At 33.5% G+C, this 23129-nt stretch overlaps 2 protein-coding genes across 4 annotated transcripts; one reads left to right on the top strand and one right to left on the bottom strand.

Moving 5' to 3' along the window:
• The first annotated feature begins 912 nt into the window (after positions 1-912).
• Positions 913-6197, top strand: LOC104897919 (TATA box-binding protein-associated factor RNA polymerase I subunit B). Of its 3 annotated transcripts, XM_048646477.2 has the most exons (6): positions 913-1140; positions 2016-2357; positions 2484-2533; positions 3267-4079; positions 4211-4338; positions 5559-6197. In XM_048646477.2, exons 2-6 carry the CDS (start codon positions 2029-2031, stop codon positions 6177-6179), a joined length of 1941 nt encoding a protein of 646 aa, XP_048502434.1. In that variant the 5' UTR covers positions 913-1140; positions 2016-2028; the 3' UTR covers positions 6180-6197. The 3 variants fall into 3 exon arrangements, with proteins under 3 accessions (XP_048502434.1, XP_048502433.1, XP_010683189.2); XM_048646476.2 differs by having other exon boundaries at positions 914-1135; positions 2016-2533; XM_010684887.4 differs by having other exon boundaries at positions 914-1140; positions 2016-2533.
• A 14977-nt stretch (positions 6198-21174) lies between these two features.
• LOC104897918 (zinc-finger homeodomain protein 8) lies at positions 21175-22526 on the bottom strand. Its single transcript, XM_010684884.3, has one exon. The coding sequence runs from the start codon at positions 22307-22309 to the stop codon at positions 21224-21226; it is 1086 nt and encodes a 361-aa protein (XP_010683186.2). The 5' UTR covers positions 22310-22526; the 3' UTR covers positions 21175-21223.
• Between the last annotated feature and the right edge of the window lie 603 nt (positions 22527-23129).

Raw genomic sequence — 23129 nt, 5'->3', positions numbered from 1 at the left:
GGAATCTTATAAAACGGTGGAACCATTTTTATGGCATCATACTTTGCCAAACTTCATGCCATCTTTTTAACACATCAACGTCGTGTATATTTCTTGAAGAATTGGATGTCCATTTACCGAAAGAGAGATATGGTCTGAGAAAACAACTATGTATGATGCTCTTTTCTTGCTTTGACAAAATTAATATTCTATCTAATCCATTATTTCAATGATAGATGAGAATACTCTTTTTATTTTCGGACAAAACTAACTCGTATTCGAATAGTTGGATTTTATTTAATTGAACCTCAAAGTTATCTGGTGCACGTATCGGTATGAGCTATTGCATGAAGCACCTTATAAGTAGATATGTTAACAAACCTTAAGGTAATTAAAAGTCAATAATTAAAAAGTCAATATTCGTATAGTTGGTATTTTGATGTAATTTCTCCTTTTAAAGACATAATGATTAAGGCACTTGTATTACCATCAAAACGATATATCATATGCTCAAAACGGATTGGAATTGAAGAAGATACAAAGGACTTCATGCACTTGTGCGAAATATGACACCTCTGCACCATTATACCCATAACTTTTGATACAAAAATTATAACAAAAAATTCCAATGGTAGAGCAGTTGTTCCTTTCATTAGCAGGTCACAATTTATTCCAACTTGTTTAATGCTTAAGTGATATAAAAGATGGCTTATTCCAGAATAATTCAGTGGTTAACTTATTAAAAGAAGATCGGTTAAAGGTTGACTTATTTCCAATAATTTTTTCAAAAGAAATGAATTACCTAATAACGAAAATCGTAAAAACATATACGGGTAAACTAATAAAGAGCGGAGGGAATTTTTCCTGACCATTTTCCCTGACCATTTTCCCATGGTTATCATGTGATGTATTTCTCAACCCAAAACTCAAGAGGCCCAAACATCCTATGTGATGTATTTCCCATTTTCCCATGGTTTAACATACTCGAAAACTACCGTAGACGACACCAGCCTGGCAGCCTCTCTCCTCTCGCACACCGACCGTCCGACGACAGGTGACCCGCCGGCCGCGGCATACTTTCACGGTGCTGTCGGAGCCACAGACTCACTTCTCCTCTTCTGTCTTCTCTACTTTCGGAGCCTCTACTCGAATTTAGGTAAGGTAATTGACTAATTTCTTTGGTTAAACTTTCATTTACCAATTCATTTAGTAATTTGTTATCAAGTAATGCTTGAATAGATGGTAATTTACGAATTAAATTAATAGAATGCTTGAATTGAAATTATTGATTGCCATGAGATTAGTTGAGACTCTCAAGTCTTGAGTTTTAACTTTGTTGGGTGAATTTGCTATTGTTATTGAAGTTTAATTTGGATTTTGGGTAATGTTATTGGTTATTGAAGTTTACTTTGTTGAATTGAATTATTCATCATTAGAAATTAGAGATTTAGAGTATAATTTAGTGATGTTGAATTGAATTTGTGAATGGAGGATGAAAAGTTTGGAACATTTTTGGAAGTCTCAAAAGTCTTCAACTATTGAGTGATAGTTTAGTCACCTTTCTTGAGAGAGATCTTTGTCTCGAGTTAGTGATGATGATGACGTATTAGAATGTTTTCAAAATATGAAAACTCGTAGAATGATTTTTTTAGTTTTTTTCTTGAAATTTAAGAAATTATTCTCGTATTTATCGGTTGTAATTCCGAACTTGAATTGAGTATTTTATTTTTAAGCAATTTAAATTGTTTTTTTTGTTCAACGTCTCGTTAATTCCGAACCCACGTGGGTGAAATCCCGGATAAGCCACTTAATTGAGTGTTTACATGTAAGTTATTGATAGTATTATTCATTAGTTAGGTCTTAGGAGCTTATTGAAATTTAAATCGAATTGTTTTTAGGTATTTTGCAATTTAGGGCAATATTTGTTATTATTATTATTTATTATTAATATTAAATTACCTATTTCGCTATTGGCCATTGTTGATACTTGATAGCTTGATTGTCATTGATAATTTACTTTTGATATCAATTGACAGGGTCTGCCACTGGATGGCGGAACTAGACCCAAGCAAACTAGTGTGCAGCAACTGCGACAATGAAGGGCTATACGCGGACGACGATGGACACTTTTACTGCACCAACTGTAACTCCCAAGCGGAAGACATCATTGACCGTGCCAATGCGGACGAAGACTTCATCCAAACCCAACAAGGCGGCGCCGCCCTTTACTCCGCCGCTCACAAACGCCATGTCCCCGCCCCCTCCGCCACACAACTCTACCGTGAACATGTGGGTCCCACTCAACCCGCAGATTTTGGGAAGACCCCTAGAGGGGTTATCTTTAAAGAGGAGGATTATTATAATGCTATTCGTACGAGGTATGTTTTGGGGCTTCAGTTGATGATTCAGCTTCAATGTGAAGCTCTTGTGAATGATTTTGGGGTTTCTCCTTTGATTTGTGGGATTGCGGGTCCTGTTTGGTTGCGTTTTGTTCATTCTACTAGGGTTTTGGATGATGATTGGCCTGATACAATTGTGCTCGAGTCCGAAAGAGGTGATTTCTTTTATCTGTTTATTGTTCTTACAAATTTGATTGTTGTTGCTTTCTTTTGTGTTTCTGTTAATTATGTTGTTAATTAGTGGCGGATACAAAAATAATATATTGTGGGTTCAAAAACATTTTGAGAAATTTTATTGGGGTCAAGTGATTAGATTTTTTAAGAACAAACTTGAAAAATCCAAAATTTTATATAGAAAAATTTTCAAGACCCCACTTGATTTAATGTGGCGGAGCCACAGGCTGTAATGATTGATTAATGATGGCTTATGAATACATGTTGGATCCTCGACACTTTATTTTGGGCTGAATTATCTGAATTTTTTGATATAAATAGATGAGTCGGACACTTAGGCCCTGATCTTTTGGACTGAATCAATGGAAATTTAGTTCAGTTCACTAAGACAAATTCACTTCATTTCATTTTAGTCTAATTCAGTTTAGTTAAGACAAATTAAGTTCAGTACAAAAGACCAGTGCCTTAGCCGCTACCTATCTCCGAGTAAAAGATGCTAGCTTAGACTATCCAATATACACATTAGGTCATCAATTATGTGGATATAGCAGAAACTGGACTGTTATTTTTTAAGTTTGGATCTAGAATAATTAATGTGTATTGAAGCCTGTTTTTCACACATTCATTCTTTGCTCTTATCCTAGTTGTTTTTTTTTCTTTTTGCATTTGTATATAAGGCCTCTTTATTTATATAGAGCTTTGTTTTGTTTTCAGGGGAAAAGAGATATCAGTCAGGATCACATTTTGTAAATGAGCCTCGAAACCTGCTTAATGAGCGTATGGTAATAATATGGGGTAAATCTTTGAAAAAGACAATACCTTTATCGTATTCCTTAGCTGTTTCATATCTGGCTTGTCACATTGCTAAAGAACCGGTGCTTCCGAATGACATAATAAAGTGGGCTATGGAAGGGAAACTTCCTTATTTTGGTGCTTTTCCTAAGATTGCAGAGTCCATCAAAGAGATTGAGAGATTCAGTCAACATGTTTCGGTCATATGTCCAGTGACAGCGAGTTCTATGTTTAGGCCTTTGGAACTTCCTCTACAGAAGTTGGAGTCATTGGCAGCATCTATAGCACAGACTGTAGGACTGAGTTTGCCTCCTGTCAACTTTTACGGAATAGCTTCTCGTTATCTAAAACAGTTATCTCTTCCTGTAGAAAAGATTATTCCATATGCTTGCCGCATACATGAGTGGTCCATGCCTCCTGATTTATGGTTGTCTGCAAATGAGATAAAGCTTCCTAGTCGTGTTTGTGTGATGTCAATACTTATTGTTGCTATAAGGATTCTTTATAATCTCAATGGTTTTGGAAAATGGGAAGGAACTCTATCTAATACAACTGGCTCCTCTTCCATGGATGATGAGGCAGGAAGATCTGACGAGTCTGATGCAGAGAGAGGTGATGAAGAAGTGTCTAAAAGTCTCGATGAAGAACATGTAGCTGTTCATAAACTTGAGTCTGATAGCGCAGAGTTTTTACGCAACCTGGAAAAGAGATATGACGACTTGAGTGATAAATTTGGTAATTATGGACCATTTTTATTCAAAATGAAAAATATTTAGTGCAGAAAATATCTTGTTTGAAGTATGTACGTGTTGTGATCGTTGCTTTGTTTTTTTCTGATTGTCGTTTTCTTACCTTCTTTACGGCAGAGTATTCCAAGGATCTACCAACCTATCTTCAGTACTGCAAGGATGTAATTTTTGCTGGCTCAGAGCCATTATACAAGGATCCTACTTTAATAGAAGAACTTTGGGAGTTTTATGAGAAGAATCGAGAGGTAACAATAGATTAACTCCTCTTTCAGGACTGTTGTTTTTGGGTTATTATCTTATTGCTGTTTTATCTTTTTCAATAAATGTGTGGGGTATGGTGGTAAAGTGAGAAATAATGAATAGATAGTGGATTCATGTCTGAAATGAAAGTGTTACATTTGATATGGATGGCTGGAATGCTGGATATAGAAAGTGTTGGAATTAACAGGGGACGGAGGGAGTAATTAGGAAAACACGCAAAAGCTTTCTGTATATATGTTAGATAGCTCTAAGCCTCTAACGAGTTCAACACTAGTAAAGAATCTAAGTAACATAGCTTGGACACTTCGTTCACCTGAAGCTTACTTTACAAAGAGGTACTCTTCCTTTTTCTTGTGCAGCTTATTGAATTTTGAGACCACCTACTCATTTTAGAATCATTACCTGAACTGATAGGAGAAGCTGAGTGTGTTGTTTCCATGTTCAAAGTAGGTAAAATAAATTTCCAAGTTTTGAAAGGCACCGATTGCATAACCCATCTTGACTTAAATTAATAAAAGGATATGGGAGACGTGGGCTTCAGGTTTTGAATGCTTATTGCAAGGTTAAAATGTGGGTTACGCTCGACTCCCTTCCCTTTCCATACAGTCCAAGAAAGTGACTCTTCTTGATTATGTGTCAATTGCAAAAAGCTTTAGGAACTGTCAACTGCTGAAAAAAAGTTGCTTCAATCTGTTGCCGGTTAATAGCCTTATAGGTGTGCTGTTAGTTCTGATTGTAGAGGGTAGATTAAATATATTTTCTTCTCCAAACAATTGTCAAGGTTTGTAGAATTGTATATGTTTGAGCATCATGAACTTCTTGTAATACAATGAACTGGTTTATGAGTTGTCTCCCAATTGAGAAAACTGGAGGATAACCACCTTTATACAATGTCAGGATAACTTTGTAAAATGTTTGGAAAGTGGGATTTGCTTATATAATGAGATGGATCATTATACATGTGGTTATAAGATAATAGAGCAAGAGCTTTTGAGAATGCAATGAACTTTTCTTCTCTCTGCCAATTTGTGATTAGCATTGAGAACTAATAGACAGTAGGATGCTTGTATTGTAAGTGCAGTCTTGTAGTATGTTGGCATATCTTGAGCATGTGTTGTACATCTATGCTCCTCTATGTTTTTTTTTTCATTATCTCTTGGGTTTCTTCCCTATATTTTTTAATTAACGGAACGATTACCCTCAGGACATTGCAACATCAGGGGAGTTTCAACCTGGAACAAATCAGAAAAGGTCAAGGGACAATGAGAGATTATTCAGTACTGTGTCAAAGGACAGCAAGAAGCGTAGAGATGAAGAAAGTACCACCTCTTGCTCGACTGATAGCAGATTTCAGTATCACAATAACAGTCCCGAGTGGGACTCAGATCCTGATAATACTCCGCAAACTTCACAATCATATCAACGAACAACAACTGCCGATAAAGGTGAAGCATCATCTCAAACTTCGGAAGATGTGGCACTTATATATCTGAAAATAGATATGGATGAACACCGGTTCCATTACATTCCACCAAGGGTGGATATCAAGAGATATGATTACCTGCATTACGGGAGGAAGAAGGGAGATAATTACCTTTCTTATGTCGCTCATGCTGATTACTATATCTTACTTCGAGCTTGTGCCAAAATTGCGCAAGTGGATACGCGTGTTATGCATATTGGTGTACTCAGCCTCGAGAGAAGATTGGCTTGGATTGAAAAGTGGATTGATCGTAGTTTGCTGGAAAAAGATTCCAATGAAACTGTCCAATGTGAGAATGAATTGGATGGTGAATCTGTTAATTTATCAAATCTAAATATATGATCACTAATTTTCTTATTAGCCAGTCTTGCCATTTTGTGTGTATATTGGGAAATATCATTCTTTCTTTCTTCTCCTTGCACAAGCTGGACTCTGAAATGGAGTAGCCGACAGAGTTAGTCACTCTTTTTGTCTGGTTTTTCTCTCAATGCTCTTTGCTAAATTTATTTAGGCATACTCTATTTTCTTGTTCAACGTGGGCTAAGTAACATGTGGAGTTTCCTCTTAAGCACTCCCCCTAGCCCACTGTACTTGTGGTTTAGTAATCGCGCTTTTACAAATAACTAGGTTTAGGAGTCGTGTAAAAATGTATGGCAGTATTTATTACTTTATTACATATTTACTTTATTACAAACTATTTTAATTTAATTCGATAAAACAAAACAACACAATAATTGTTACTACAAACTGTTTATCTTAAATAATCTAGATTTTAAGACACAATAATTTATTCATTATTACGACCATATCATTGCCAAATCTGCTCAATTAAAATATGATTTCAGAAAGATATGGGTTGGCTTATCGCGTATTGCAACCCTTCTAGCCAAGTATTGATTCATGTTAAAAGGGCGTTCATTGACATATTCAAATGGGGCCTCAACACTAGTTGTCACACTTACATTGCCCCTATTTAGTATTTAATAAATAATAATAATTCAACTGTATAAAATATGAAAATTGATAAAATACATTTTTAATTAGTATATAATGGTAATTGATAAAAGAATCAGTGTATTTTAATTACGTCATCTATATAAAGCTAATAATACGTCACATAATCAAAAATTTAATTACTATCCTCAATTTATGCTATGTATAATCATATAAGGCTAAAAAATTCGACTAAAATAGGAGGCCAAAAAACCATGCCATCTATCTATATAGGGCTGAATATCTGGCAAAAACTCCCTAAGGAGAGTACTACGTGGCACAGTTTCTTGGTTTCGCACGCTTTTTTAATATATTTGTATAGATAGATGTATATATTTCTAGACTCATCAATTTAGGTTGATATTAGTTTTTTTAGCCATGCAAACAGATTATATGTATGGTTTTTTTACACATTAATTATATAATGCTATGATAATAAGAAACTGCTGCTAATGTATTGTATTTGATGGTAAAATAAAAAAAAATAAAGAAATTCAAAAAAACTTTATTCCTAACATTAGCATACTATTACAAATCATACTCTTGATCTACTATTGTACATGCGATTGAGGCATTGAGCATATGTTATACTTCATCTTCTATTGTTCGCGTTGCTGCTTCGTTATTCTTTCTTATGCCTTTTTTTTTACTGTTGTGTCTACGTTGTTATTTTTTTTTTGATGTTATTGGGATTGATTAGAGTTGCGAAGAATATGACTTTTGGATCTTTTAAACCGCTTTCTGGACAAATTTATAGGAGGTAGCCGAAGGAATTATGCTAGGATCTGTTCATATTTGGCATATTTCCTAAATATTTATTTGACTGATATATGGCTCACGTGATTGATGACATTATTATTCATGTGATTGCTTGATATATGATATTTTGCATAACATTGGCAATGATCTTGGATTGAATTTTGATTTCGAGAATCATATAATTTTAGCTTACATAATGAACTCTATAAGGCACGAAATCACGACAATGAAAACGCCAAGCAATAAGGGGGAGATTGTATTTTAAAAATTCAAAATCAAGGTTGATCGACAATTAACATAGGCAAAAATAAAGTTGATTGAGAAATTCATATCCTTATCATAAGTTATTTTTCTTTTTAGGAAATCTTTTATTTCGACCTTAATTATATAGAGATCGTGATCTTAATTGGCTAATAGTTACCATAAGTCACGCCAATCAGAATGAGTTAATCCGGTTTATAATTAAATTCGAACAATTTTTTAAAACAATAATGTGTATTGCCGTGTGGATACTCTATTGAAGAGTTTTTACTTTCAATGCTCCAGAATTGCATAGTAATTGTGAGCATGCGACATATATATATATGATTTATCATTTTGCTTTAGAAAATAATATAGATGAGTGATGATCATTTTCTAACTTGATCAGTATAATCCTTCAATCTTCATACACGGTTTCCAAAAGTTTAATTAGATGGAAAACTAATAGGAGGTTTAATTCAAAATCAATTATTAATAGGTGGAGTAGTTTGCTAGCCTTATGTTAGTTAGCAACTAACATGTAGTTGTATACCTTTTAACTAACTTTGATATTGAAAATTGATTGATTGCACTCAATGGGAGTGTGATTGATGATAGGTATTAAGGTATATTACGATAGATGCAATGCATTATTCTTTTCTGATTCTCAATCTATTGTCTTTTCTCAAATCGAAATTGTTAGTGGTAGTCCATAACTTAACGCACGGCCCAGTTGCCCATGTCTATTTTGCCACTTATTTGGTTTGCGTAACATTAACCCAATTTTCTTAGCATAAAAATCAAATACTGACCCAATTTCTACCTTCCGTTAATCGGTCAAAACAAAAACAAACTTAGGATTTAGGAATATAGCTTATGATATTTGGTTGTTGAGCCATTAAGTGTTTTTTTATTCATATGAGGCACAAAGGCAGTACAAAGTACAAAGAAGGGAAGGAGGGATTCAAACCTGTGACCTAGTTCACAGCACCTCAATCTTAAGCACTAGGCCAAAACATCCTTGGTTTAGCCATTAAGTGTTTAATTGGGAGGAAAATGTTACGTAGTGTAAAACTAGTAATTAAATATCACAACACCCAAAGATAGGTTCTAAAACTGGAGACTTGTGCAACAATGATTGGCTCGAATCCCGGTGCAAACTTCTGACCAGCAACCTGCAAAAAAGGGACCCACCTTGGAGGTTTAGGTGGTATTTCCCCCTCCGATGCTTAAGTCAGATATAAGGGATGCGAAGGAACTTTTAGAGAGAGAAAGTAGAGAGAGAAGAATTTGTGGTAGAATAACAGTACTCTGCTCTGAAAAACGTACCTTTCACCCTGAAATCAAAGACTATTTATATTGGTTGAAATGACTGTTGTATCTTGATGTCACCCTAATTTGGGAGCATCTGATTGGCTACGCAATGAAATGGAGACACGTGGCAGATGTTGATTGATCAGTACACCTCACTTTTATGCAGAGGTGCAGACTGCCTCTGCTGGGCCTAAGTACAATCTTTGGGTCATAAAAGGAATTTTTAGTACACTTTCTTCAAGGAAATTAAATGTACTTTTAGCCATGCAACTTTCGGGCCCTTTGTACTTTACCTCTATGAACATACGTGTAGGGCTCTGTTGAGGCTACGTGCCATCTTGATAGCCCTTGATTTTTGGCTACAACAGAAACCATCTATTATTTAAGGTTGTTTTTCATTTTTCTATGTTTGGTATGTAAAGGGTGAAAATAATATTTCAAATATAGAAAAATGTTTTTTTTTTCTTTTCTAGGAAAGAAAATAACATTTCCTCCTTATTCTTTACCTTTCTAGCTTCCTCACATTTATACTCGCTCATTCGTCACATTTTTTTTCATAAATTATTGGGTGAAACTGTTACATCATTGATAATAGTGTAACAACCCATAAGCTAACGCTTGTTTTGTAAAAAAAACTTAGATAAAATGAAATAAATGATAAAATGACATGAGACTCATGTCATTATTTGTATAGTCCGTGTCATTATTGTTAAAGTCTCATTATACACATTACACAATAAATTATGGTGTAATATGTTAAACTCAAGACGCGCGCTTCTTTCTTTTCTATCAAGCTCTTCATGCAAGAAACCAAAATAATAAAAATCTAAGCTACAAACTCAAAAATTAGATTTTGTTACTTCTAAAATTTTCCCCCTTCCTTTCTCATTTACCCTCCTTTCCTCATCTAATTAGAGCTTTGACATGTTATTATTTGACCTACTAAACCGATCGATGTTGTAGGCCACCACCTCGTGTTGAGAATTCACCTCCATAATTAGCATTTATCTAGAATAATCCCTAGTGAGAATTATGAGAAGATGGATCGTAATTTGGATTATTCTTATAAATTTAATCTTGCAATTTGGATAGGTCACGACATCCTCGTTGGGCTCTCTCCGGACTTCCAACATGAGGTCAACTAGGCCCCTTCTTGGGGCCATTACAATTTTGTTGGGCTTATTTTGCTCCAAACAGATCTTCAACACCTTCCATCTTGCATTCATAACGGGCCAAGATCGTCTGCTTTGATACCATGATAAACTTCATTGGGCCCACACACAAGCCCATGTTGGAGGAAAGAGTGACCACATACAAGGTTGGCAGGGTTCCATCCTAAAACCAATTGGTGATAGGTGGAGTAACCCACCAATCTATATGTTAGTCATTCTCTCTCTAATTCTTCAATGTGGGACAATTATTTCTAACTCACATGTGGGCTTTTACTCTTAACAATAAATCCCCTTTGTAGCTATATATTAGAAGCGATATTTTATCTACGTGTTTTTGAAGATCGACATTTCATCTCACCTATTCAATTTCTTAGTGATGAGGTATTAGAAAAGTTCTCAGTAATGGGGAAATGATAAAGCTCTATTTCTGAGATGCAAACAATTCGTTTTCCTTTCTTTCTCCCCTTTCCCTTTCCCTTTCCCATCCTCCTTCGGACTTTCCCTTCGTGTTTTTTTTACCATCCACTTGCTCTATTGTATTCTTTTTCTTTCCTAACTTGCCATGTACTCACCTCCGTTTTTAAATAAGTGCAATATTTTGAATTTTACGCTTATCAAGGCAAAATTTTGAGCATTAATATCTCTAATTATTTATTTGTTAAAGTTATAAAATGTTAAAGTGAGGTGTGTTTTAGGGGGTGAGGTGGCTGGGTTTGATGGTTTTCCGGGGTGAAGGAGTGGAGGGGGTAGTTTTCGGGAGTGAACAGGTGGCGGGGTTGGTTTTCGGGGGTGGGGGAGAGAGACGTGGTGTTTTCGTGGGTAGAGGAGGGGATCAGTGGTGCTTTCTAGGGTGGAGGACGGGAGACGTGGTGTTGTCGGTGGTTGGGGTGGGGGAGGAGGAGAGTCGAGTGGTTTCGTGGTGGGATTTTAGTTCATAGAGGGAGCAAAGGAGGGAGAGATTTTGGTTTTTTAAAAATTTTCTTTTACCTATTTTACAGGTTAAAGGTCACATTGTCCTACTGGAGTAATTTTGGGCAAAAATTTGTATTATTTAAAAATAATCAAAAGTTTGTATTGTTACGAAAGAACGGGCAAAAATTTGTATTATTATACTTAAAAGTTTACAATTACATTATAAAATACGAAGTAGGACACATATGACCATATGACGATGGCACCATTTGACGTGATAAGCTACCTTAGTAATTTGATTTAATTAACTATTGATTGAATTTGTCAACTAATAAGCTCAATGCCTCAATACATACAATGATAGTCAAAGTAGAATTCCCATCTAATTTATGAAAATTTGAAAAGTCATTATTAGGCAATAAGATAAAGTTTACCGACTTAGTAACCATCCAAAAATGGACATATGTCATCCCTAAGTTAATTCCCAATAAAGAAAGGCTACTTGTTGTCTAATATCAGATATCAAAAGATTGATATACTCTATTGGATAACTTACTAAAATGTTAATAATGGTTGCACTTTTTCTTTGTTACTACTTCTAATCCACTAGCTAACTTTCTAATCACTAGAAAACTCCATTGGAAAATACATGATAATTAAATATGATATAAAGTGCTGTTACAAAAAAAAGATACCAATAATGCTTATTTTACTGGTGAAATGTTCCCGTCATAGGGTGCACGAAGGATGACTTAATTAAGCTAATTGTAAATTATTTTCAGATATTTCTTTACGGTCCATGCAAATTTTTTCAAGTGAAACCCTTCATAGGTTAATTTTAGTAGTGGGCACTGGACACTTCCCTTCAAGTCTCATCGATAGACTCGTAGTACCAATTAAGTGTTGGTCAAGTTGTGATAGGGATTGGTTCTGGTAGGACAGACCCGTATTCGGATCCCCACAACATCTTTAAGAGATGAATGGAACCTAACCACCTGATCTTGGTTTCGATCCGAATATAGTCTGAAGGTTGAACCGGGTGCAAACAGCAAAAAAAAAAAAAAAACTCGTAGTAAATCTTAAAGGCTTTCACAAATCACAATAGGTCACTCGTGTTTGACAGACAGAAATCTGTACTCAATTATCCGAACAATTGAGATAGGTTGCTGAAAGCAGGGAAGGTGCTAGCGATCGAGTCTATATGGCTGAACTATTCAAGTTCGATTTGGAACTTTCATGAGTCAAGCAAGGTAACATAATCAAGTTTTATTTGGAAAGCTCGTGAACAAACTCGGTATTGTTTATATATAGCAAATTTATCTTATATGGACGAAACTAGGCATTTATAGTTGTGGGGCCAGATGACCATTACGTTTTCATCTGGGATCAAAGAATGACTATATAAAGGAGTGTAATTTACTAATGTTGAAACTAGTTCGATTTAATTAATGTTGAAAATAAACTCGAAACATGAATGATGCCAACCCGAACAAAGGCAAGCTTGGCTCGAAAGCTAATAGATAAGCTTGTATATAACAACCAAATAACTTACAATTTATAAATTTTAATATAACTAGTATATCTTATCTATTTTATTTACATTTATATTGATTGAAATGCATGAAGTGATGGTTTGATGGGTATATATCCCAAATCCTACATCAAAAAGATTATATAGGAAGAAGTTATCAAATTTAATTATAAGGGTTCATCAGCTACATTAGTATGAGAACTTTTGGAAAGGAGCCCAAAAACAAATGTGTGTGGGATAGGCCCAAAGCGAACAGTATCATACTAATTATGTGGAAAGATAGGTGGACTCATGGTCATTGATAATGGTATTATAGCCTATGGTTCGGTTGGGAGAACGTAAATACAATGGTGAACCACCTCATGTTCGAAGTGATGGAGCATGCATGGTACAAAGTGGTATAGCTCTTGGGCGTGGTGCAAGTCTCTAGTCGATTTTATATGGTTCTTAAAGATGGGTGACTCCATAGCTTAGAGGTATACATCATATATGGTGCATGAGATCTAAGGAGATGTGGAGACTTTTAGTGTGACCTCGCGATGGAAAATATGTGCTTGGGACCTTCTGTCGAAATTCTTCTTGATATTGTGGTGGTCAAGCGGCATGTTAAAGATGATTAGACAGATTATCATTGTAGAGGACTAAAGGAGCGAAGCTTGTGGTCCTATATATTAGTCTAAGGGAGGATTGTTGAGTATCATCCCAAGTCCCCCATGATGCATCGAAAAGATAAGGAGTTACCAATTACATTAATATTTATATATGGTCTTTTGGGAAGGAGTCAAAAACAAATCTGTGTGGGCTAGATCCAAAGCATACAATATCATACTATGGAGGCTAGAGCTATAGGTAGACTCATGCGCATTACATGGTTTAATTATTAAATATTATTGATTAAACTAAAATTTGATCAACAATTGCATTTGAATTACCTTAAAACTTGACCAACTTTATTCTATTTTGCTGATGCAAATTTTTAGGTGTTATTAACTTCTTTAGTGTTCTCTCTCACATAAAAATCATCAGTAGAACATGTTATCGTTTTTTATGAGAGAAAATATGTGTTCCCAAAAGCATAATATGTAGACTAGTTCTGTTGTGTCACGGGACTATGGACATCCTTTCTTTTGATTTATTAAAGTGTGTTCTCTTCACCTAAAAAAAAGTTTCAATTTCAATAGGTTTTGATCAGGTTTAATACAGTACAACATTAAAAAATAAGACAATCAAGTCTAGTAAATTTAGGTTTTACAAGTGAAGAGAATGCATCGAGAATGCATCGAGAATGCATCCTTATTTGTTGTCACTCTTCATATTTTGAAGTTTAAGGGAAATAATATTACAGTTATGAACTCAGATTGTAGTTTTTCCACCGTCCCTATAACATTCAACAAGGCATGTGTTAGTATGTTAATTACTGTGAAAGACTTTGTAATTTGCTGAATGTCACCTGATGGTTTTAAAATTTATCTTCTCAGTTTGGTACCTTACATGACTTGGGTACTGATTACTGAAAGTAATCATGGGCGATATGGAGGCTATAATTTAAAAAGAATTAAGACTGAAGGTAGAAGGGGTGTGTGTGCAGTGTGTAGATCAAGGAAATATCAACGATAACTATTATATTTAACCTACTTGTTCTGTTTCTCATTACTTGTAATCGAGTAGGTTGACACACGATTTTTCAGAAGTATTAGATCTACTCAACGATCGTGGTTTTGTCATATTTATTTCATTTTGATATGTATTTTCTTGATTTCTACTTCTATTGTAGATGCCATATGACTTTGAATCAATGGATTAATGTTAATTTAAAAAAAAAAAGTTGACACACGATACATTTTTTACTTTTGGGTTGTTTTTAATAATTTGAGCCATCTTATTCAATGTGAATTTAGCACCAATTAAAATTAAAGCACAAGAGTTTAAGCTTAATATATAGCATAATGGTAGAATCTTCAATAAGGGTTGAAATTTCCATGTACTTCAGAAAATGTGTTGCTATATAATAAAATTACTGATGCAAGTTTTTATTTTACAAACTTTTTTAGTAATATACTAATATATATATAATGGTGAAGTATTCTTTAATTTTGGGTAATGGAAAATTTTGGTGAAGTATTCTTTAATTTCGTTATATAATACATTTTCCCAATATTAATTGCAACAATTTGACTTTTATATTTACATGCGTCACTTTGACCATAATAATAGATGTTCCAAGATTCATAAAAGATGTTCGAAAATTATCTCAAGATATAGTAGCATAGAAAAACAATTGTCACTACTAGATGTTCAAAGATTTATCTCAAAATATATTTTCAATATATCAATTAACTTTCATAATTTTTATTTGGTATAATATATTAATAATCAATTAAAGTTGCGCCATAAACATGCGTGCTGAATGATGATATTGTAATTAATTTAGGAATCTGGGAGTATTAGTTGATTGAAATGATCATAATATATTGACATATAAGAATAAAGATTAACCTAATTAGTTCGTTGGAAGCCTTCCTTCATAATTATATGAGTATGACAACGATTTGAAACTTGCTCTTTACAATTTACATAGCGAAATTCCCAAATTCTCCCACACTTACAAGGGATCTTCATTTATCTTAAATTAAAAAGTTTAAGTTATGCAATTATATATATAGTACTCTACCACTATGTATAAGAGAATAAGTAATCTCTAGAAAAAAAATCTTTTGACGTTGAAAATAGTCACAAGGATTCAAATTCAAACTGCAAAATGTGACAAGATAAGCAAATGAAAGAGAAATATGATATTATGTATAGTTAATATTTTAAGAAACCATAAATAATGAGGACCATGCATACTGTATATTTGCAGGAAGCAGCCAAATCAAATTTCCAAGTAGTAAATGAAATAGAGTATAACAATTACTCAAATAAAGGTGGGTGTTTCAGGGTTTGGTAGCTGTATTGTACTACATATCACTGATGTAACCAGTAATCAAAATAAACAACTCCATGTATGTATGTAACCCTGTAAAATAAAAACTACCCCTTCCTATCTATATTAATTTACCCATTTATTTTACACAAAATTTTAGAAGAAATAATATTACGGAACATAGAAGGAAAAATAAACTATTATTTTATGTTAAAGTTGAATGTATGTGTAACGGAAAGTTAGTGGTCTCGTTCCAAAAATAGAAACAAAAGAAACGGGTAAAGTAATAAAGACCGGAAGTAGTACTCCCTCCGTCCTAAAATATAGTTCCCATTTCCATTTTGGGTGTCTGTCCCAAAATATAGTTCCTAATTTTCATATTCAGTTCCACATTTTTCTGTAATTTGTCTACAAAGATCGTGTCCCATCATTTATTTGCTTCTTAAATTTTGGTTTTTCTGTTATTTATTCAACTAAAATATTACAATTAATACTCTTTCACCAATTATTTTCCATTTTTCTCTCCTAAAATCATCCTTTTCCATACAATATTTATTTAAATAAACAAAAAATCTTTATTATTCCTCTTAGATTCTACTTGCACAAATCATCGTAAAAAAAGAGAAACGAGAACTATATTTTGGAACGGAGGGAGTATATATAATAAAATTATTATTATGAATTATGATGATGATATAAGAAGGTTCAACTACCCCTCTGGCAGAGTCATTATTGTCGAGCCTAAAATGATACAAGAAGATAAAAATGAGTGGAGAGATAATACTATATATTTCAATTTGTGCAGGATTTGCACCCAAATTTTAATGCAAAAGGACAAATCTTGCAAACGACGTGCCTTAACAATTTCAGAAGGGCACAATTATTATTATAATAACTGTACTCACCTTATATTGATGATGAAAATTGCCCCTCAAAAAAAAGAAAAAAAATTAAAATTAAAAAATTAAAATTAAAAAATTAAAATTAAATATTTTGTTTGGGACCAAAACCTTGAGATAAGCTTGTGAATTGTGATAAGATAAGGTTGTTCATAAGACATAAGGTGAAGGTGGGTGTTTTTTTCTCAATCTCTCTCCTCTCACTTACTGAATATAGGAATAAAGTGGAAGTAAGGGCCAATTTTTATGTTAGTGCGTCAAAATTCAAAAGTACTACTAACATGTTACTATAAAGTTTTGGTTCGAATTTAGAGGCAAATTAAGATTTTTACGTACTTTCTTAGCTCAAATATATCATCTAATCATTGAAGAACTTGTCCTAATTATCTTATCCTAATCTATTTCATAAAGTATTTTTATTTTATTCCCCTTTTTTACTCTCTATGCTTTCATCTATGTAACGTGGTCATGCGAACAAACACTAGAAATTTTATCACTAGTAGTATTTGCTTTTTTTTCAAGCATTAAGTTGGTGTAATGGTCCATAGCACTCTGTTAGCATATATACTAATAGCGTCAATCACAAGTCTAATATCAATCTATATTTTATATATAGTTATAATTTTGTTTTTGTGTATTTTGTACTGTCTTCATGGCTCATATAGATCAAAAAAACAATTTTGTTTTTGGACATATTCAGGAAATACAGAAATTTGATTGATTATTAGGTGTAATACTACCTATGTTTAGAAAGTTACACGTGCATTTGAGTTTGTTTAACTTGGTTTTTAAGATTATATATGTCTTAATTATATTTGTTAGGATCATCTTTGATAGAGTATTAAACTATTCGTGAGGTCTCAACCATTAGTTTAAACTTTTGGTTGAGTTGGTCCTTTGACATGGTATCGAGCTAGCGTGACAAAAAAAAAAGTCACGGGTTTGAATCTCATCCACCCCTCCTTTCTTAGTGGAATATTTAGTGCCAGATATGAAGAAGACTTGTGTTGCATCCACACTTCAAGCCCAAAGGGCTCTTGCGTGAGGGGGCGTGATAGAGTATTAAACTATTCGTGAGGCCTCAACCATTAGCTTAAGTTTTTGATTGAGTTGGTCATTTGACAATCTTGAATATCTAAACTATAGTGCACAGATTATAGAAAGCACAAAGAACAGTGTTTCATGGCAATCATCATAATTATGGCGAAGATTGGCGAGTGTATATATCGTGTATATCGGGTGTATGTTAATCACGTGGATGTACAGTTTCATTTTATATGAAGTTGCAATCACTACTTAAAGAAGTACTAGGAATTATACTAACGAAACTATACATCTATATGTATGTTACGAATATATGATAAAATTTGTGTGAAGGTTGCAATTTTGCAAGACTTGCAACTCCATTTTTTAACAAATAATCACATCCAATTTTTTTTATCATTCTTACTCAAAGAATAAAATTATGCGAATACTAAATAAAAAAAGGGTTATGCTATATATATGTAGTCCTTAGGGTTGCATATAAGACATAAATACACTACTTAAAATGGAAATAAGTTATGAATTTATAAAAAAAAATTGCATCAACTGATGTAATAAATGATCAATTAATACAACTTATTCCCATTTTTAACTTCTTATATACAGTTCTTAGGACTGCATATAGTTTTCCCCATAAAAAAAGGAAAATGATATATGTAGCCCTTAGGGCTATGTATAAGGTGTTTAAAATGGAAATAAAATATTGAATCAAGCATTTATTACCTCAGTTGATGTAAAAATGTGTCTTGAATTCTTAAACTGTTTCTAATTAAAGAAATGTATTTAATGCTTATATGTAGCCCTTAGGACTACATATAACATTACCCATAAAAAAATTACATTCTTCTCCACCTCTACATTTCAAAAAGAGAGAGAAATAGAAGGCTTAAGAATTGATTGCAATGCTTGTTATCATAATTGATTGATTGGTTGGTTGGTTAGGGTTAATAACAACAGTATAAGTGCTTATTTATTAATCTCGGATTCGAAGTAAATCTGTTCAAGATACGATGCTTTTGTAGCTATGAAGGTATTATGACTATTGCATGTACACGATAGAAGAATTGTAAGTACAGTAGGTAAATTTATTAGAAGGGGCAAAAACATGTGACTTGGTCAAAATTATCCCATATTCTGTGGTATAACTAGTTCTCCATGGAGTTGGTACATGGAGTATATGACTAATTAATACTCAATTCTCTTTTATAAAAAGTTAGCTCCTCTTTTACAACAAATTCTTCCTATATTAAATTTAGATATCTAAATGTAATTTTCAATTACACCTATTTAGACATTTACACCTTTTAAAATAGTCATTTGTTTTCTAGTAAGATATTTTCTTTACTTATAATATGTGATTAATCACTTAATATTGTCGGAAATAAAAGTAGACAAATTTATTTTTGGTACAAAAGTAAACAAAAATGTCTTTAGATATCTAGCATTCTCGTTCTTTTTTACATACACAACCCTATACCACCTCTTTTTTTGTTTTCTAGTTTTCAACATACTGAAGATGTATCATCGTGACCACCACAAGCCCACCACATCAATAAGCACTAAACAAATTCATTTTTTATTGCATATTTTTAGGGGAACGGAGGCAACCATATTGTGGAGCGAGGGAAGGGGTAGGATGGATGTTTCCCAAGAGGTGGTGGTGGTAGGAGGGTGGTATTTGTGGAGGAGGCACAAGTGCTTGACTAGGAGTTGTCCAAAGCTCATAGTTAGGTTAGGACAGAGATAATACAATACTTGGCTATTGATTTGTTTTTGTTTCCTTTATTCTCGACCCTTGGATTGAACACTACAACGTAGAGAAACTTTATCAAATTTATTTGGAACTGATGGAATATTACCATCATCCCTTAAAATTCTTCATCTTTCCAATTTTATTTTGTTCTATAAAAATTATTCTCCTTTCCAATTTTATTTTTCTTCTATCTATCTTTCCCAACTTCTTAGTTAGACCCGATCAATTCGATACCCTAAAAAAATCACGTATTTCTCCTTATCTTGTTATCTAGAGCTTAATAAGATCGAGAACTAATATGAAATTAAAGATGCACTATTATTGAATATAGTTTTGATAATTCTATATCAATTTTCTATTGAATGGTTTCTATTTTTTTTCAGTTCTATAAAAGGTAACATAGCAAATTAACAATGAAGTGGACTACTAATTGGTTTTTGTCTTCATGACAATAAAAGACGCAATCTTGATTTTTGAATAGTGAAAGTCTATTCACTTCTAGAAGAAAAGTTACATACCTACATGGCTACATTTATTTTTAAAATATTTCAAATTTCAAAAGTTGACATTTACATTTGAAACCAAAAATAGCTAATTATCTTTAATTCGGCGCTAATTTGTATGTATAGTGTTTAGAAGAATAAATTCATAATGCAATGTTGCACTTGATAGTGGCTATTTATCCACTTGACTAACATATAAATTAAGGTCCACACAGTTGGAATTAACCAAATTACAGTTCAGATCTAGCTACATGGTAAGACAATTCTACATAATTTAGTTAGACATTATATTTCCTTTGATGACAATATGACATGACGGTCCACATATGACCCCCCAATATTGAAATAAACCACAAATTATGATACCTTCATATAATTTCGTAAAATAACTAAAGATGTCTTGACTTAACAATTAAGATTGAAGTGTTGTAAACAATAGATCGCAGATTCGAATCCCCCATCCCTTCTTATATCTTATACTTTGTACTGCATTCGTGGCTCATATGTATCAAAAAATATATATAATTCCGTAGAATTAATGACCAAGTAATACTCTCCTTCAAATGCTTCAACTTTTTACATTATTCATATAGATATAGTAGATTAACCGCAAATGTTTAATTTAAATAATTTATCTATATTATCAACTTTTTATAGTTATACTGATACGTAATCAAATATACTCCATCCGATCTTAAATTAAGACGTTTCTTTTGCACAAAGTTTTACGATAACCTATGTTACAGGACATTGAAGGAAAAGAAAACTATTATTTTATATTCAAATTGAATGCATATTTAAGGAAAAGTTTAGTAGTTTCATTCTAAAGATAAAAACAAAAGAAATAAATAAACTAACAAAGCACATCCAAAAAAAAAAAAAAAGGATAAACTAATAAAAACTGATGTAGTATTATGTGTACTGTGTAGACAACATGCAAATCAAAATGCTACAACTAAAAACAAGTTTTAGTATGTAAACAATTTATCTACATATACATTATCAACTTTTCATAATGACACTAAATACAAAATTAAAAACATACTAATATTCAAAATTCCGGAAATAGCAAATCCAGTAAGTAGAGGAATTAATTAAGCTGGTATGAACAATATCAAAATGGAATTAATCTTTATCTGATGGAAGAAAAACATTCCAGATCTTTCTTACATTTTCACATCTAATTAAACATGGAACTTTTTCCAATCTCAAGTTAGTACAAGACTACATGAATAATAACAAGTTAATGTGACATAAAAATAAAAACATAATTAGTGAAAAATAATAACAATGATAATAGAAATAAAATTAAAATTAGATAGAACGAAAGAGAGTAACAATAATCATTGCGCTTTTGCTTCCTGGGCAGCACCATTAGCAAAATTAAAGTCAAGAGCAGTAGCAAGTACTCCTCCACAATTTAAACTACTACTACTACTAACATTATTATTATTATTATTATTATTATTAGTATTAGTATTAGGAGTATTATTAGTGTTAGTGTTATTATTAGCAGAATTATTGTTGATGATAATACCAAATTTGTCTCTCTTAGAAGCAGAAGAAGGTGGAGTAGCAGCAGAAGAAGTGGTGGAAGAATGTTTGTTGTTGTGCATCCAAACTTTGAAGACAGTTCTATCAACACAAATTTGTTTACAGAAATCTTCAACTAATCTTTCTTCACCTTTCTTCAATTTCCACCCAATTTTCTCAGAGAATTCATACATTTTCTCCTTTTGTTCTTGGCTGAATTTTGTTCTATACCTTTTCTTACTCTGGAAATTCCCATTTTGCCCTCCTCCTCCACCTCCACCTCCACTTCCTCCATTGTTGTGTTGATGATGATGGTGGTAGTACCCTACAACAACTCCTCCACCACCAGCACTACCACCACCACCACCAGCACTACCACCACCAGCACTACCACCACCACATGGAGGAACACCAGCCGTTGGATTGTTGTGCATGATGACTTCATGATCTGACGGTGCAGAAGGGCTTTGAGTGTGTCCGCTTAAAGAGAGAAGTAGCTGTGACGCGGAAGGAGGAGAGTGGGGTCTACGCGCGGAAGTTAAAGGGATGAGATGGTGGAGTGGTGTGGGGTCATCTGGGTCACGACGGTGGAAGTTACGGTGGCAACCACATGCGGCGCACGTGAGTGAAGTGGGGTCCAGTGGGTTTGCTGTGGGTCCAGGCATGAACTCACAGCATCCGTCTAGCGCGTGTCCTCCAATGCTAGCCGCGTGGTTCTTCAAGCACTCTTTGTACGACACGTGTTGGTTGTCGTTGTTGTTGTTGTGGTGGTGGTGGTGGGGACGTTTTGTCGGCGGAGGATACGGAGGAGTGTCGGTGTCGGAGTCTGGTGTTCTGGGAGCGGTGGTGGTGGCGGTGGCGGTGGTGGTGGGACCAGTGATGAAGTCCATAGCCATGGTTATGGTTATGGTTATGGTTAAGGTTAGGGCGTGTTTGGTTTAAGGAGAAAAGAAAATTGAGTTGGGGGAGAAGAAAAAGGGAGAGGTTTTATTAGGTTATGTTTGGGGGGAGAATTAGAAGAAGGTTTATGGAGGAAGAGACTCTAGACTAGAGAGGTGGGGTTAGTTGATTCTTGTTGGTGAGAGGGTAATAAATATGTCTCAGACTCTCATAAAATGGTAATAGTAGTAAGAGAGAGAAACAAGAGAGAAGGTGGTTTTTTTTAAGGAAGAAGCTATATGCAGTGTTAAAGGTTGTATATAAAAAGCTAAAAATGAAAATAAGTTACATTAATTGATCATTTGTTATATCGGTTGATACAAAAAAAATTCATAAATTCATAATTTATTTTCATTTTAAGTAGTGTATTTACGTCTTATATGCAACCTTAAGAGTTGTATATTACATAAATTTTAAAGTAATTAAGTTAAGTTGTTTTTGGGAAGGAAATATTATTATAGAAGGGTAATAAGAGACACGTGGAAGATGGGGAGTATGGGAGGCCACATGAACCCCACTACGAGGCATAATCTTATTCGTAAGATATGGTTAATCTTCCCCCTACCCTTCTTATTAAAGTTAAGGCTAACCTCGTTTACTAAGATTATTACTTCTTTCCCACTAATGTTAAGTTTATGAATTATGATCATGATTATTGGATTCTTATGATTCTCGATCTCTACTTTGAATGTTTTGTTTGATTTGATCTCATGTTTTATTAAGTGTATATATATTTTATTGATACAAGTTGCAAAAAAATAAAATTTGTGCTTCTTT

The sequence above is a fragment of the Beta vulgaris genome, chromosome 6 (assembly GCF_026745355.1).
Source record: "Beta vulgaris subsp. vulgaris cultivar EL10 chromosome 6, EL10.2, whole genome shotgun sequence".
NCBI lineage: Eukaryota > Viridiplantae > Streptophyta > Magnoliopsida > Caryophyllales > Amaranthaceae > Beta > Beta vulgaris.
Note: the sequence above shows the minus strand (reverse complement) of the source record. Positions and strands in the feature narration are given on the sequence as shown.